This window comes from Barbatula barbatula (assembly GCF_947034865.1).
Source record: "Barbatula barbatula genome assembly, chromosome: 23".
Taxonomy (NCBI): domain Eukaryota; kingdom Metazoa; phylum Chordata; class Actinopteri; order Cypriniformes; family Nemacheilidae; genus Barbatula; species Barbatula barbatula.
In genome coordinates, this window is record NC_136786.1 from 8,583,650 (window position 1) to 8,601,359 (window position 17,710).

General features: G+C 38.1%; 4 protein-coding genes across 4 annotated transcripts; all 4 read left to right on the forward strand.

The window, feature by feature from the left end:
* Positions 1 to 97: 97 nt before the first annotated feature.
* Positions 98 to 2,560, forward strand: LOC306912111 (E3 ubiquitin-protein ligase RBBP6-like; the record flags this gene model as incomplete). Its single annotated transcript, XM_079487977.1, has 10 exons — positions 98 to 257; positions 560 to 659; positions 749 to 779; positions 1,164 to 1,205; positions 1,296 to 1,384; positions 1,458 to 1,554; positions 1,642 to 1,781; positions 1,873 to 2,048; positions 2,128 to 2,231; positions 2,321 to 2,560. The coding sequence occupies 10 exons, from the start codon at positions 98 to 100 to the stop codon at positions 2,558 to 2,560; spliced, it is 1,179 nt and encodes a 392-aa protein (XP_079344103.1).
* A 2,263-nt stretch (positions 2,561 to 4,823) lies between these two features.
* LOC306912112 (E3 ubiquitin-protein ligase RBBP6-like) lies at positions 4,824 to 7,286 on the forward strand (the record flags this gene model as incomplete). The annotated part of the gene is made up of 10 exons (XM_079487978.1): positions 4,824 to 4,983; positions 5,286 to 5,385; positions 5,475 to 5,505; positions 5,890 to 5,931; positions 6,022 to 6,110; positions 6,184 to 6,280; positions 6,368 to 6,507; positions 6,599 to 6,774; positions 6,854 to 6,957; positions 7,047 to 7,286. The coding sequence occupies 10 exons, from the start codon at positions 4,824 to 4,826 to the stop codon at positions 7,284 to 7,286; spliced, it is 1,179 nt and encodes a 392-aa protein (XP_079344104.1).
* Positions 7,287 to 9,545: 2,259 nt separating this feature from the next.
* LOC306912113 (E3 ubiquitin-protein ligase RBBP6-like) lies at positions 9,546 to 12,008 on the forward strand (the record flags this gene model as incomplete). The annotated part of the gene is made up of 10 exons (XM_079487979.1): positions 9,546 to 9,705; positions 10,008 to 10,107; positions 10,197 to 10,227; positions 10,612 to 10,653; positions 10,744 to 10,832; positions 10,906 to 11,002; positions 11,090 to 11,229; positions 11,321 to 11,496; positions 11,576 to 11,679; positions 11,769 to 12,008. 10 exons carry the CDS (start codon positions 9,546 to 9,548, stop codon positions 12,006 to 12,008), a joined length of 1,179 nt encoding a protein of 392 aa, XP_079344105.1.
* A 2,259-nt stretch (positions 12,009 to 14,267) lies between these two features.
* Positions 14,268 to 16,730, forward strand: LOC306912115 (E3 ubiquitin-protein ligase RBBP6-like; the record flags this gene model as incomplete). Its single annotated transcript, XM_079487981.1, has 10 exons — positions 14,268 to 14,427; positions 14,730 to 14,829; positions 14,919 to 14,949; positions 15,334 to 15,375; positions 15,466 to 15,554; positions 15,628 to 15,724; positions 15,812 to 15,951; positions 16,043 to 16,218; positions 16,298 to 16,401; positions 16,491 to 16,730. 10 exons carry the CDS (start codon positions 14,268 to 14,270, stop codon positions 16,728 to 16,730), a joined length of 1,179 nt encoding a protein of 392 aa, XP_079344107.1.
* Between the last annotated feature and the right edge of the window lie 980 nt (positions 16,731 to 17,710).

Sequence of the window (17,710 nt, forward strand, 5' to 3'; positions counted from 1 at the left end):
TTGCTGACATTGTTCTGTTCAATAATTTTACATTTCTGCCAATTTATTACAAGAACTGAATCTGTTGTATTTGTTTGCAGGGGCATCAGAACGCAACATGGCGTGTGTTCATTATAAGTTTTTCAGTAAACTTACACACGACATGGTGATCTTTGAGGGCCTTCACATCACTCTCGGAGATTTGAAACGACAAATCATGAGCCGAGAGAAACTGAAGCGCTGTGACCTGCGCATCACCAACGACCAAACACATGAGGGTCAGTTCAGCTATATTACATGTAAACATTGACTTATTTGCTCCCTTTAAAAGAGTAAATGGATTTTTGTTAAGTATTAATTGTGATTGTGCAAATTACAGTCACCCAAATTATAGCAACACTATTTTAATGTAGTGGAAAAGGGACATTAAGAAAAACAAGCAAACACTTGTTTGATAAGCATTTACACATTTTTTACACATGTGACAGTTTATTGATATGTACTGTGGTCGGCATACAGTATTCATGGTATTACTTTGGTTGGTGTGAACAGACTGTGAATAAGTGTGTGTTTCCCACAGAATACACTGATGATGGAGACATCATCCCCAGTTACACTACGGTGACCGTCAGAAGAATCCCTGGCACTGGGGTGAAACCCACTTATAACAGACATGCCAAGTAAGTCACTTGATTATGTTATGAATAAGAATCTTTTAATGAATATCAACCAGTTATTAAGTCTTTGTTGTTTTCATTTGCGGTAACAGGTGTGAACCATCAAGTGGATCTTCAAAAGCGGTATGTAAACAAAAGTGTTGACTTGATTGTTTACATTGTACTGTATGATCTCCTTAAGCTTGTCAGAGTTGACCACGAAGAAGCCTTGGACGATCGGCCTACATATAATTGAACTGTAAAATTCATTAAGTTCAAATTCTGTTTTTTAAGTCAAACATCATGCCACCTTATGATCTTCACATTTTCTGTAATGAACTTATTCCAATATAAATATGTTTGTGGTTTAGCTAATATACGCGCATTTCCAAATTCTCTACTAAAGCATTGCTGTAAAATATCAGTTGGTGGGTTTCTGTTTGCAACGTGTTAAGTGTCTTTAGTTTGTCTCTCTGGGGGTGATGAGGTTCTGCCTGATAATAAATCTCGTTGTTCTTTCTTCGACAGCATGTGAAGGATTCTTCATTTTCACTGGAGCAGCTTTTCAAGGTACTGAAACACACGGAACAATATGAAAGTATGTAAACTGTATGTTTCTGTAGAAAGAGACGCATAAAGCATTTATTTGTAAATTTGCAGACTGAGAATCTGGCCGAGGCAAAGGCTTCAGAGGAGGACAAAATAAAAGCTGTCATGTTCCAGTCCAGCCGCTGTTACTATTCTACCAAGTGAGTATAACAACATTCATACTGTGACTTGAATTTTCAAGTGCGCTCCATCATGACTCTCCTCACTTACCAGTGAAGCACTCAAGCTGGTTGGAGGTCTTCATCCAAACTATGTGTGCTATAAGTGTGGCGTACCTGGGCATCACATCAGAAACTGCCCAAAGACACGGGTAACACATCACTGAACTGTGGACAGCATTTGTGTTCACGGACGGCCACGAATGTCCAAATGCAACCTGTCGCTTGTGCCTTCACAGGATCCAGCTTTCATTGGGGGTAAGCGCATACGCAGAAGTGCAGGAATTCCTGTCAGCTTCTTAATGGAGGTGGATGACCACAACACGAAGGGAGTGATGCTGAGCAGCAGTGGAAAGCATGTCATTCCCATTATTAACGCGTGAGTTTACAACTGTCATGCGTGTAGACACCTCACCACGAACACACATTTGCATTTGGTTGCAGTTTAATTGTGCGCTTGTTCTGTTTAGTGCGGCTTATGCGACTCAGAAGAAAGAGGATCCGCCCTTCTTACCACAGCATGAGTCCTCCTCATCCACCCCAGGTGAAGATCCGGTGCCCGATGCTCTGCTGTGTCAGATCTGCAAAGATCTCATGACTGACGCTGTGATGACTCCCTGCTGCAGCAACAGCTTCTGCGATGAGTGTGAGTTTCTACACAAGCAAATACTACTCAGAAAGTTTGTTTGACCTTTGAGAACGTTTCTGTGATTGTTTGGTCGCAGGTATTCGAACGTGTCTGCTGGATTCAGATGAACATGTTTGTCCCAGCTGCACACAGTCTCACGTGTCTCCTGATGATTTGAATATAAACATGTTCTTACGCCAGGTAAGGATGTTAAACAGTAAATGCTGTTTTTGTCAAGCATCAGGCTCTGTCTTCTTTCCAAACCGGTTTTCTGGTTCTTGCTCACACAGGAAGTGAACTGTTTTAAGAACAAAGCCGAGAGGTCCGGTTGCTCACACCCCCGAAAACGCGGGTACTCTGATTTGGCGTGTTCTTCTACAAGCCCGAGCCTCAGCCATAGATCCAGCTCTGCCGATTCTGAACCTCGAGGCTCCCGGACCAGTAAGAGGCGACGGGATTTGAGCGAGGACGACGGAGAAGACAATGGCTCCAGACTTCTGCCAAGCAAGAAAACCAAGGAAGCTTCCTGAACATCATCCAGGGAGCTTCATCATTATGTATATAATATGTATATAGTTAGATATCACAGACATTGAGACGTAATAAACACTTTTAATATTGCATGAATACAGGTTTGAAGAGTGTTTATGAAACCTTTGACTTAATAGCAGCCCTTGCTCTTATAGACACACGATACTAATCCACTCAAGGTCTTACAAAAAACAATCATTATTATTTCTTACCTCTAAATACAATTTCAAGGACAGTGTCACCTCTCACAGGAAACACGTTTCTATAACAATAATACAATCTTTGATATTAAGCAGCTCTGTGACTAACAATATAAACACAAATTATATCAAATGTGCTTTACTCCTGTAATATGTATTTAATTATCATTTCAGTTATTATAAATGCTGTGTAAAAAATCACACTAACCCCCGAGTGATGGCCGGGTGCTTGAAAAGGTCACAAACTTTGTGACTCCTTTACAAATCGGAGATATTTTTATTTTATTTTTCCTTATAATTTCACTTTATAACCAAACTTTTGCTTCTCGGAAAATGAGCTTGTCAGCATGTGTCTGTCAGTATATTAACTGAACAAAAATAAATTACTTTATTTATCAAAATGAACTAAAATCTTACAAACTTTGCTCAAATGATTGTTTTGAGCATTTTGTTTAACAATATGAAAACCATATTCTTTTTTCTAAAGCTTTTGTATCAATGCTGTGTGCTTTTTTCTCCACCCTGCTTACCACCTCAAAAGATTATTAAACAAAATTAACTACTAATTATTAATTTTCAATAAAATCTGTTGATCCATAAATATTTAATACAAACATTTATATATTTTCTGCAATTATACATCAGGGGTGAAGTGAAAAGCACATTATTTTCTTAAGGAGACCCTTAGCCCCGTTGAACCCTATTTGTTTGATGACTGTCTTCTATGAGATCTATACTGTTTAAAAGTTGACATCCTAAATATTGTGCGTTGTTTGGAACATAATGAATTTAGCTCTTCCACTTATGAACGATGATGCTCATTTTCTGTCTGTTTGACAGCTTTTGGTTTGTTTGTTTGTTTGATAGAAGGTTTAGTTTAACCATAAATGATTTTCAATCGTTTTTTTTTATCGAGAGGCCTTTATTTGTTTTGTAATACATGTTAATGTTCATATACTGTGAGATCGTTTCTGTACATGAAGCTTTCAGCACGGTTTTGGCTGCCTTTTGCTTTGCTTTTGAATACGAGTCTCGTTCTGACTCCTGTCATGAGTGCACATGCTCGAAGACATTTATGTATTTGGTAAAAATCCTTTATGTGCAGCATCAGTAAAGAATGTAAGCCGACATGTCTCTTATCATGCTGTGTGAACTCCGTGTTTGCGCGCGCGCGCACTTTTAGAACGCAGTTTAATTGATCACTGCTCGTGCCCGGTGTAGATAACTGAGATCAAATTTAGAAAATAACTAAAACACTTTAATGGATCTTAACATACAATGCAAATGAATAATATCCATTACAAGTGTTGGATGTTCCCTCAAAACGTTATAATTTCTAATCACATCACTTAGATCAAGTTCATACTTTGTAAAAATCGCATGAACCTTTTCCACATTGACAAAAGAAATCAGTTTTTGAAAAGTCTATTAGGATTCATCTAAATGAAACAACAAGCTGTAACCATTCGGCCCTACATTTCTTAATAAACATTCATTCAGTAAAATAAATGTCTGCAAATAATATTGAGTAGAAAATAATTTGTAATTGATAGAAATACTTATTTTAACTTACTTCATTTACACACATTTAACATGTTTTTATAGGAGTTGAGACGCAAGTACATTACAAATATGAAAGAATAGTAATCCCCTCTGTTACTTTACATACAGTTATTAGCTACTGTAGTCAAAGACACCAAACACTAGTGATAACAAACTTCAATAAAACTTTATTGTTTAGTTGAGTTGTGCTGGACGCGTCATCTCGCTTAAACATTGACGTCATCGACGACGGTTTTAATTGATGCGCTTGATCGGTTTCCGTGGCAACATCAAAGTTTGGTTTAGTGTTGCTACGCAATCGCTGTTGATGAGCACATTTCTACAACCTCGTTGTCGTCTGAGTTTTCACTTTTAATATTCATATTTGTCTTATTAATCTATATTATATTTGTGGTTAATTACTTGCTGACATTGTTCTGTTCAATAATTTTACATTTCTGCCAATTTATTACAAGAACTGAATCTGTTGTATTTGTTTGCAGGGGCATCAGAACGCAACATGGCGTGTGTTCATTATAAGTTTTTCAGTAAACTTACACACGACATGGTGATCTTTGAGGGCCTTCACATCACTCTCGGAGATTTGAAACGACAAATCATGAGCCGAGAGAAACTGAAGCGCTGTGACCTGCGCATCACCAACGACCAAACACATGAGGGTCAGTTCAGCTATATTACATGTAAACATTGACTTATTTGCTCCCTTTAAAAGAGTAAATGGATTTTTGTTAAGTATTAATTGTGATTGTGCAAATTACAGTCACCCAAATTATAGCAACACTATTTTAATGTAGTGGAAAAGGGACATTAAGAAAAACAAGCAAACACTTGTTTGATAAGCATTTACACATTTTTTACACATGTTACAGTTTATTGATATGTACTGTGGTCGGCATACAGTATTCATGGTATTACTTTGGTTGGTGTGAACAGACTGTGAATAAGTGTGTGTTTCCCACAGACTACACTGATGATGGAGACATCATCCCCAGTTACACTACGGTGACCGTCAGAAGAATCCCTGGCACTGGGGTGAAACCCACTTATAACAGACATGCCAAGTAAGTCACTTGATGACGTTATGAATAAGAATCTTTTAATGAATATCAACCAGTTATTAAGTCTTTGTTGTTTTCATTTGCGGTAACAGGTGTGAACCATCAAGTGGATCTTCAAAAGCGGTATGTAAACAAAAGTGTTGACTTGATTGTTTACATTGTACTGTATGATCTCCTTAAGCTTGTCAGAGTTGACCACGAAGAAGCCTTGGACGATCGGCCTACATATAATTGAACTGTAAAATTCATTAAGTTCAAATTCAGTTTTTTAAGTCAAACATCATGCCACCTTATGATCTTCACATTTTCTGTAATGAACTTATTCCAATATAAATATGTTTGTGGTTTAGCTAATATACGCGCATTTCCAAATTCTCTACTAAAGCATTGCTGTAAAATATCAGTTGGTGGGTTTCTGTTTGCAACGTGTTAAGTGTCTTTAGTTTGTCTCTCTGGGGGTGATGAGGTTCTGCCTGATAATAAATCTCGTTGTTCTTTCTTCGACAGCATGTGAAGGATTCTTCATTTTCACTGGAGCAGCTTTTCAAGGTACTGAAACACACGGAACAATATGAAAGTATGTAAACTGTATGTTTCTGTAGAAAGAGACGCATAAAGCATTTATTTGTAAATTTGCAGACTGACAATCTGGCCGAGGCAAAGGCTTCAGAGGAGGACAAAATAAAAGCTGTCATGTTCCAGTCCAGCCGCTGTTACTATTCTACCAAGTGAGTATAACAACATTCATACCGTGACTTGAATTTTCAAGTGCGCTCCATCATGACTCTCCTCACTTACCAGTGAAGCACTCAAGCTGGTTGGAGGTCTTCATCCAAACTATGTGTGCTATAAGTGTGGCGTACCTGGGCATCACATCAGAAACTGCCCAAAGACACGGGTAACACATCACTGAACTGTGGACAGCATTTGTGTTCACGGACGGCCACGAATGTCCAAATGCAACCTGTCGCTTGTGCCTTCACAGGATCCAGCTTTCATTGGGGGTAAGCGCATACGCAGAAGTGCAGGAATTCCTGTCAGCTTCTTAATGGAGGTGGATGACCACAACACGAAGGGAGTGATGCTGAGCAGCAGTGGAAAGCATGTCATTCCCATTATTAACGCGTGAGTTTACAACTGTCATGCGTGTAGACACCTCACCACGAACACACATTTGCATTTGGTTGCAGTTTAATTGTGCGCTTGTTCTGTTTAGTGCGGCTTATGCGACTCAGAAGAAAGAGGATCCGCCCTTCTTACCACAGCATGAGTCCTCCTCATCCACCCCAGGTGAAGATCCGGTGCCCGATGCTCTGCTGTGTCAGATCTGCAAAGATCTCATGACTGACGCTGTGATGACTCCCTGCTGCAGCAACAGCTTCTGCGATGAGTGTGAGTTTCTTCACAAGCAAATACTACTCAGAAAGTTTGTTTGACCTTTGAGAACGTTTCTGTGATTGTTTGGTCGCAGGTATTCGAACGTGTCTGCTGGATTCAGATGAACATGTTTGTCCCAGCTGCACACAGTCTCACGTGTCTCCTGATGATTTGAATATAAACATGTTCTTACGCCAGGTAAGGATGTTAAACAGTAAATGCTGTTTTTGTCAAGCATCAGGCTCTGTCTTCTTTCCAAACCGGTTTTCTGGTTCTTGCTCACACAGGAAGTGAACTGTTTTAAGAACACAGCCGAGGGGTCCGGTTGCTCACACCCCCGAAAACACAGGTACTCTGATTTGGCGTGTTCTTCTACAAGCCCGAGCCTCAGCCATAGATCCAGCTCGGCCGATTCTGAACCTCGAGGCTCCCGGACCAGTAAGAGGCGACGGGATTTGAGCGAGGACGACGGAGAAGACAATGGCTCCAGACTTCTGCCAAGCAAGAAAACCAAGGAAGCTTCCTGAACATCATCCAGGGAGCTTCATCATTATGTATATAATATGTATATAGTTAGATATCACAGACATTGAGACGTAATAAAGACTTTTAATATTGCATGAATACAGGTTTGAAGAGTGTTTATGAAACCTTTGACTTAATAGCAGCCCTTGCTCTTATAGACACACAATACTAATCCACTCAAGGTCTTACAAAAAACAATCATTATTATTTCTTACCTCTAAGTACAATTTGAAGGACAGTGTCACCTCTCACAGGAAACACGTTTCTATAACAATAATAAAATCTTTGATATTAAGCAGCTCTGTGACTAACAATATACACACAAATTATATAAAATGTGCTTTAGTCCTGTAATATGTATTTAATTATCATTTCAGTTATTATAAATGCTGTGTAAAAAATCACACTAACCCCCGAGTGATGGCCGGGTGCTTGAAAAGGTCACAAACTTTGTGACTCCTTTACAAATCGGAGACATTTTTATTTAATTTTTCCTTATAATTTCACTTTATAACCAAACTTTTGCTTCTCGGAAAATGAGCTTGTCAGCATGTGTCTGTCAGTATATTAACTGAACAAAAATAAATTACTTTAATTATCGAAATGAACTAAAATCTTACAAACTTTGCTCAAATGATTGTTTTGAGCATTTTGTTTAACAATATGAAAACCATATTCTTTTTTCTAAAGCTTTTGTATCAATGCTGTGTGCTTTTTTCTCCACCCTGCTTACCACCTCAAAAGATTATTAAACAAAATTAACTACTAATTATTAATTTTCAATAAAATCTGTTGATCCATAAATATTTAATACAAACGTTTATATATTTTCTGCAATTATACATCAGGGGTGAAGTGAAAAGCACATTATTTTCTTAAGGAGACCCTTAGCCCCGTTGAACCCTATTTGTTTGATGACTGTCTTCTATGAGATCTATACTGTTTTAAAGTTGACATCCTAAATATTGTGCGTTGTTTGGAACATAATGAATTTAGCTCTTCCACTTATGAACGATGATGCTCATTTTCTGTCTGTTTGACAGCTTTTGGTTTGTTTGTTTGATAGAAGGTTTAGTTTAACCATAAATGATTTTCAATCGTTTTTTTTTATCGAGAGGCCTTTATTTGTTTTGTAATACATGTTAATGTTCATATACTGTGAGATCGTTTCTGTACATGAAGCTTTCAGCACGGTTTTGGCTGCCTTTTGTTTTGCTTTTAAATACGAGTCTCGTTCTGACTCCTGTCATGAGTGCACATGCTCGAAGACATTTATGTATTTGGTAAAAATCCTTTATGTGCAGCATCAGTAAAGAATGTAAGCCGACATGTCTCTTATCATGCTGTGTGAACTCCGTGTTTGCGCGCGCGCGCACTTTTAGAACGCAGTTTAATTGATCACTGCTCGTGCCCGGTGTAGATAACTGAGATCAAATTTAGAAAATAACTAAAACACTTTAATGGATCTTAACATACAATGCAAATGAATAATATCCATTACAAGTGTTGGATGTTCCCTCAAAACGTTATAAATTCTAATCACATCACTTAGATCAAGTTCATACTTTGTAAAAATCGCATGAACCTTTTCCACATTGACAAAAGAAATCAGTTTTTGAAAAGTCGATTAGGATTCATCTAAATGAAACAACAAGCTGTAACCATTAGGCCCTACATTTCTTAATAAACATTCATTCAGTAAAATAAATGTCTGCAAATAATATTGAGTAGAAAATAATTTGTAATTGATAGAAATACTTATTTTAACTTACTTCATTTACACACATTTGACATGTTTTTATAGGAGTTGTGATGCAAGTACATTACAAATATGAAAGAATAGTAATCCCCTCTGTTACTTTACATACAGTTATTAGCTACTGTAATCAAAGACACCAAACACTAGTGATAACACACTTCAATAAAACTTTATTGTTTAGTTGAGTTGTGCTGGACGCGTCATCTCGCTTAAACATTGACGTCATCGACGACGGTTTTAATTGATGCGCTTGATCGGTTTCCGTGGCAACATCAAAGTTTGGTTTAGTGTTGCTACGCAATCGCTGTTGATGAGCACATTTCTACAACCTCGTTGTCGTCTGAGTTTTCACTTTTAATATTCATATTTGTCTTATTAATCTATATTATATTTGTGGTTAATTACTTGCTGACATTGTTCTGTTCAATTCTTTTACATTTCTGCCAATTTATTACAAGAACTGAATCTGTTGTATTTGTTTGCAGGGGCATCAGAACGCAACATGGCGTGTGTTCATTATAAGTTTTTCAGTAAACTTACACACGACATGGTGATCTTTGAGGGCCTTCACATCACTCTCGGAGATTTGAAACGACAAATCATGAGCCGAGAGAAACTGAAGCGCTGTGACCTGCGCATCACCAACGACCAAACACATGAGGGTCAGTTCAGCTATATTACATGTAAACATTGACTTATTTGCTCCCTTTAAAAGAGTAAATGGATTTTTGTTAAGTATTAATTGTGCTTGTGCAAATTACAGTCACCCAAATTATAACAACACTATTTTAATGTAGTGGAAAAGGGACATTAAGAAAAACAAGCAAACACTTGATTGAAAAGCATTTACACATTTTTTACACATGTTACAGTGTATTGATATGTACTGTGGTCGGCATACAGTATTCATGGTATTACTTTGGTTGGTGTGAACAGTCTGTGAATAAGTGTGTGTTTCCCACAGAATACACTGATGATGGAGACATCATCCCCAGTTACACTACGGTGACCGTCAGAAGAATCCCTGGCACTGGGGTGAAACCCACTTATAACAGACATGCCAAGTAAGTCACTTGATGATGTTATGAATAAGAATCTTTTAATGAATATCAACCAGTTATTAAGTCTTTGTTGTTTTCATTTGCGGTAACAGGTGTGAACCATCAAGTGGATCTTCAAAAGCGGTATGTAAACAAAAGTGTTGACTTGATTGTTTACATTGTACTGTATGATCTCCTTAAGCTTGTCAGAGTTGACCACGAAGAAGCCTTGGACGATCGGCCTACATATAATTGAACTGTAAAATTCATTAAGTTCAAATTCTGTTTTTTAAGTCAAACATCATGCCACCTTATGATCTTCACATTTTCTGTAATGAACTTATTCCAATATAAATATGTTTGTGGTTTAGCTAATATACGCGCATTTCCAAATTCTCTACTAAAGCATTGCTGTAAAATATCAGTTGGTGGGTTTCTGTTTGCAACGTGTTAGGTGTCTTTAGTTTGTCTCTCTGGGGGTGATGAGGTTCTGCCTGATAATAAATCTCGTTGTTCTTTCTTCGACAGCATGTGAAGGATTCTTCATTTTCACTGGAGCAGCTTTTCAAGGTACTGAAACACACGGAACAATATGAAAGTATGTAAACTGTATGTTTCTGTAGAAAGAGACGCATAAAGCATTTATTTGTAAATTTGCAGACTGACAATCTGGCCGAGGCAAAGGCTTCAGAGGAGGACAAAATAAAAGCTGTCATGTTCCAGTCCAGCCGCTGTTACTATTCTACCAAGTGAGTATAACAACATTCATACTGTGACTTGAATTTTCAAGTGCGCTCCATCATGACTCTCCTCACTTACCAGTGAAGCACTCAAGCTGGTTGGAGGTCTTCATCCAAACTATGTGTGCTATAAGTGTGGCGTACCTGGGCATCACATCAGAAATTGCCCAAAGACACGGGTAACACATCACTGAACTGTGGACAGCATTTGTGTTCACGGTCGGCCACGAATGTCCAAATGCAACCTGTCGCTTGTGCCTTTACAGGATCCAGCTTTCATTGGGGGTAAGCGCATACGCAGAAGTGCAGGAATTCCTGTCAGCTTCTTAATGGAGGTGGATGACCACAACACGAAGGGAGTGATGCTGAGCAGCAGTGGAAAGCATGTCATTCCCATTATTAACGCGTGAGTTTACAACTGTCATGCGTGTAGACACCTCACCACGAACACACATTTGCATTTGGTTGCAGTTTAATTGTGCGCTTGTTCTGTTTAGTGCGGCTTATGCGACTCAGAAGAAAGAGGATCCGCCCTTCTTACCACAGCATGAGTCCTCCTCATCCACCCCAGGTGAAGATCCGGTGCCCGATGCTCTGCTGTGTCAGATCTGCAAAGATCTCATGACTGACGCTGTGATGACTCCCTGCTGCAGCAACAGCTTCTGCGATGAGTGTGAGTTTCTACACAAGCAAATACTACTCAGAAAGTTTGTTTGACCTTTGAGAACGTTTCTGTGATTGTTTGGTCGCAGGTATTCGAACGTGTCTGCTGGATTCAGATGAACATGTTTGTCCCAGCTGCACACAGTCTCACGTGTCTCCTGATGATTTGAATATAAACATGTTCTTACGCCAGGTAAGGATGTTAAACAGTAAATGCTGTTTTTGTCAAGCATCAGGCTCTGTCTTCTTTCCAAACCGGTTTTCTGGTTCTTGCTCACACAGGAAGTGAACTGTTTTAAGAACACAGCCGAGGGGTCCGGTTGCTCACACCCCCGAAAACGCGGGTACTCTGATTTGGCGTGTTCTTCTACAAGCCCGAGCCTCAGCCATAGATCCAGCTCGGCCGATTCTGAACCTCGAGGCTCCCGGACCAGTAAGAGGCGACGGGATTTGAGCGAGGACGACGGAGAAGACAATGGCTCCAGACTTCTGCCAAGCAAGAAAACCAAGGAAGCTTCCTGAACATCATCCAGGGAGCTTCATCATTATGTATATATTATGTATATAGTTAGATATCACAGACATTGAGACGTAATAAAGACTTTTAATATTGCATGAATACAGGTTTGAAGAGTGTTTATGAAACCTTTGACTTAATAGCAGCCCTTGCTCTTATAGACACACGATACTAATCCACTCAAGGTCTTACAAAAAACAATCATTATTATTTCTTACCTCTAAGTACAATTTGAAGGACAGTGTCACCTCTCACAGAAAACACGTTTTTATAACAATAATAAAATCTTTGATATTTAGCAGCTCTGTGACTAACAATATACACACAAATTATATAAAATGTGCTTTAGTCCTGTAATATTTATTTAATTATCATTTCAGTTATTATAAATGCTGTGTAAAAAATCACACTAACCCTCGAGTGATGGCCGGGTGCTTGAAAAGGTCACAAACTTTGTGACTCCTTTACAAATCGGAGACATTTTTATTTTATTTTTCCTTATAATTTCACTTTATAACCAAACTTTTGCTTCTCGGAAAATGAGCTTGTCAGCATGTGTCTGTCAGTATATTAACTGAACAAAAATAAATTACTTTATTTATCTTTAATGAACTAAAATCTTACAAACTTTGCTCAAATGATTGTTTTGAGCATTTTGTTTAACAATATGAAAACCATATTCTTTTTTCTAAAGCTTTTGTATCAATGCTGTGTGCTTTTTTCTCCACCCTGCTTACCACCTCAAAAGATTATTAAACAAAATTAACTACTAATTATTAATTTTCAATAAAATCTGTTGATCCATAAATATTTAATACAAACATTTATATATTTTCTGCAATTATACATCAGGGGTGAAGTGAAAAGCACATTTTTTTCTTAAGGAGACCCTTAGCCCCGTTAACCCTATTTGTTTGATGACTGTCTTCTATGAGATCTATACTGTTTAAAAGTTGACATCCTAAATATTGTGCGTTGTTTGGAACATAATGAATTTAGCTCTTCCACTTATGAACGATGATGCTCATTTTCTGTCTGTTTGACAGCTTTTGGTTTGTTTGTTTGATAGAAGGTTTAGTTTAACCATAAATGATTTTCAATCGTTTTTTTTTATCGAGAGGCCTTTATTTGTTTTGTAATACATGTTAATGTTCATATACTGTGAGATCGTTTCTGTACATGAAGCTTTCAGCACGGTTTTGGCTGCCTTTTGCTTTGCTTTTGAATACGAGTCTCGTTCTGACTCCTGTCATGAGTGCACATGCTCGAAGACATTTATGTATTTGGTAAAAATCCTTTATGTGCAGCATCAGTAAAGAATGTAAGCCGACATGTCTCTTATCATGCTGTGTGAACTCCGTGTTTGCGCGCGCGCGCACTTTTAGAACGCAGTTTAATTGATCACTGCTCGTGCCCGGTGTAGATAACTGAGATCAAATTTAGAAAATAACTAAAACACTTTAATGGATCTTAACATACAATGCAAATGAATAATATCCATTACAAGTGTTGGATGTTCCCTCAAAACGTTATAATTTCTAATCACATCACTTAGATCAAGTTCATACTTTGTAAAAATCGCATGAACCTTTTCCACATTGACAAAAGAAATCAGTTTTTGAAAAGTCTATTAGGATTCATCTAAATGAAACAACAAGCTGTAACCATTAGGCCCTACATTTCTTAATAAACATTCATTCAGTAAAATAAATGTCTGCAAATAATATTGAGTAGAAACTAATTTGTAATTGATAGAAATACTTATTTTAACTTACTTCATTAACACACATTTGACATGTTTTTATAGGAGTTGTGACGCAAGTACATTACAAATATGAAAGAATAGTAATCCCCTCTGTTACTTTACATACAGTTATTAGCTACTGTAATCAAAGACACCAAACACTAGTGATAACACACTTCAATAAAACTTTATTGTTTAGTTTATTTGTGCTGGACGCGTCATCTCGCTTAAACATTGACGTCATCGACGACGCTTTTAATTGATGCGCTTGATCGGTTTCCGTGGCAACATCAAAGTTTGGTTTAGTGTTGCTACGCAATCGCTGTTGATGAGCACATTTCTACAACCTCGTTGTCGTCTGAGTTTTCACTTTTAATATTCATATTTGTCTTATTAATTTATATTATATTTGTGGTTAATTACTTGCTGACATTGTTCTGTTCAATTCTTTTACATTTCTGCCAATTTATTACAAGAACTGAATCTGTTGTATTTGTTTGCAGGGGCATCAGAACGCAACATGGCGTGTGTTCATTATAAGTTTTTCAGTAAACTTACACACGACATGGTGATCTTTGAGGGCCTTCACATCACTCTCGGAGATTTGAAACGACAAATCATGAGCCGAGAGAAACTGAAGCGCTGTGACCTGCGCATCACCAACGACCAAACACATGAGGGTCAGTTCAGCTATATTACATGTAAACATTGACTTATTTGCTCCCTTTAAAAGAGTAAATGGATTTTTGTTAAGTATTAATTGTGATTGTGCAAATTACAGTCACCCAAATTATAGTAGCACTATTTTAATGTAGTGGAAAAGGGACATTAAGAAAAACAAGCAAACACTTGTTTAATAAGCATTTACACATTTTTTACACATGTTACAGTTTATTGATATGTACTGTGGTCGGCATACAGTATTCATGGTATTACTTTGGTTGGTGTGAACAGTCTGTGAATAAGTGTGTGTTTCCCACAGAATACACTGATGATGGAGACATCATCCCCAGTTACACTACGGTGACCGTCAGAAGAATCCCTGGCACTGGGGTGAAACCCACTTACAACAGACATGCCAAGTAAGTCACTTGATGATGTTATGAATAAGAATCTTTTAATGAATATCAACCAGTCATTAAGTCTTTGTTGTTTTCATTTGCGGTAACAGGTGTGAACCATCAAGTGGATCTTCAAAAGCGGTATGTAAACAAAAGTGTTGACTTGATTGTTTAAATTGTACTGTATGATCTCCTTAAGCTTGTCAGAGTTGACCACGAAGAAGCCTTGGACGATCGGCCTACATATAATTGAACTGTAAAATTCATTAAGTTCAAATTCTGTTTTTTAAGTCAAACATCATGCCACCTTATGATCTTCACATTTTCTGTAATGAACTTATTCCAATATAAATATGTTTGTGGTTTAGCTAATATACGCGCATTTCCAAATTCTCTACTAAAGCATTGCTGTAAAATATCAGTTGGTGGGTTTCTGTTTGCAACGTGTTAAGTGTCTTTAGTTTGTCTCTCTGGGGGTGATGAGGTTCTGCCTGATAATAAATCTCGTTGTTCTTTCTTCGACAGCATGTGAAGGATTCTTCATTTTCACTGGAGCAGCTTTTCAAGGTACTGAAACACACGGAACAATATGAAAGTATGTAAACTGTATGTTTCTGTAGAAAGAGACGCATAAAGCATTTATTTGTAAATTTGCAGACTGACAATCTGGCCGAGGCAAAGGCTTCAGAGGAGGACAAAATAAAAGCTGTCATGTTCCAGTCCAGCCGCTGTTACTATTCTACCAAGTGAGTATAACAACATTCATACTGTGACTTGAATTTTCAAGTGCGCTCCATCATGACTCTCCTCACTTACCAGTGAAGCACTCAAGCTGGTTGGAGGTCTTCATCCAAACTATGTGTGCTATAAGTGTGGCGTACCTGGGCATCACATCAGAAACTGCCCAAAGACACGGGTAACACATCACTGAACTGTGGACAGCATTTGTGTTCACGGACGGCCACGAATGTCCAAATGCAACCTGTCGCTTGTGCCTTCACAGGATCCAGCTTTCATTGGGGGTAAGCGCATACGCAGAAGTGCAGGAATTCCTGTCAGCTTCTTAATGGAGGTGGATGACCACAACACGAAGGGAGTGATGCTGAGCAGCAGTGGAAAGCATGTCATTCCCATTATTAACGCGTGAGTTTACAACTGTCATGCGTGTAGACACCTCACCACGAACACACATTTGCATTTGGTTGCAGTTTAATTGTGCGCTTGTTCTGTTTAGTGCGGCTTATGCGACTCAGAAGAAAGAGGATCCGCCCTTCTTACCACAGCATGAGTCCTCCTCATCCACCCCAGGTGAAGATCCGGTGCCCGATGCTCTGCTGTGTCAGATCTGCAAAGATCTCATGACTGACGCTGTGATGACTCCCTGCTGCAGCAACAGCTTCTGCGATGAGTGTGAGTTTCTTCACAAGCAAATACTACTCAGAAAGTTTGTTTGACCTTTGAGAACGTTTCTGTGATTGTTTGGTCGCAGGTATTCGAACGTGTCTGCTGGATTCAGATGAACATGTTTGTCCCAGCTGCACACAGTCTCACGTGTCTCCTGATGATTTGAATATAAACATGTTCTTACGCCAGGTAAGGATGTTAAACAGTAAATGCTGTTTTTGTCAAGCATCAGGCTCTGTCTTCTTTCCAAACCGGTTTTCTGGTTCTTGCTCACACAGGAAGTGAACTGTTTTAAGAACACAGCCGAGGGGTCCGGTTGCTCACACCCCCGAAAACGCGGGTACTCTGATTTGGCGTGTTCTTCTACAAGCCCGAGCCTCAGCCATAGATCCAGCTCGGCCGATTCTGAACCTCGCGGCTCCCGGACCAGTAAGAGGCGACGGGATTTGAGCGAGGACGACGGAGAAGACAATGGCTCCAGACTTCTGCCAAGCAAGAAAACCAAGGAAGCTTCCTGAACATCATCCAGGGAGCTTCATCATTATGTATATATTATGTATATAGTTAGATATCACAGACATTGAGACGTAATAAAGACTTTTAATATTGCATGAATACAGGTTTGAAGAGTGTTTATGAAACCTTTGACTTAATAGCAGCCCTTGCTCTTATAGACACACAATACTAATCCACTCAAGGCCTTACAAAAAACAATCATTATTATTTCTTACCTCTAAGTACAATTTGAAGGACAGTGTCACCTCTCACAGGAAACACGTTTCTATAACAATAATAAAATCTTTGATATTAAGCAGCTCTGTGACTAACAATATACACACAAATTATATAAAATGTGCTTTAGTCCTGTAATATGTATTTAATTATCATTTCAGTTATTATAAATGCTGTGTAAAAAATCACACTAACCCCCGAGTGATGGCCGGGTGCTTGAAAAGGTCACAAACTTTGTGACTCCTTTACAAATCGGAGACATTTTTATTTAATTTTTCCTTATAATTTCACTTTATAACCAAACTTTTGCTTCTCGGAAAATGAGCTTGTCAGCATGTGTCTGTCAGTATATTAACTGAACAAAAATAAATTACTTTATTTATCGAAATGAACTAAAATCTTACAAACTTTGCTCAAATGATTGTTTTGAGCATTTTGTTTAACAATATGAAAACCATATTCTTTTTTCTAAAGCTTTTGTATCAATGCTGTGTGCTTTTTTCTCCACCCTGCTTACCACCTCAAAAGATTATTAAACAAAATTAACTACTAATTATTAATTTTCAATAAAATCTGTTGATCCATAAATATTTAATACAAACATTTATATATTTTCTGCAATTATACATCAGGGGTGAAGTGAAAAGCACATTTTTTTCTTAAGGAGACCCTTAGCCCCGTTGAACCCTATTTGTTTGATGACTGTCTTCTATGAGATCTATACTGTTTTAAAGTTGACATCCTAAATATTGTGCGTTGTTTGGAA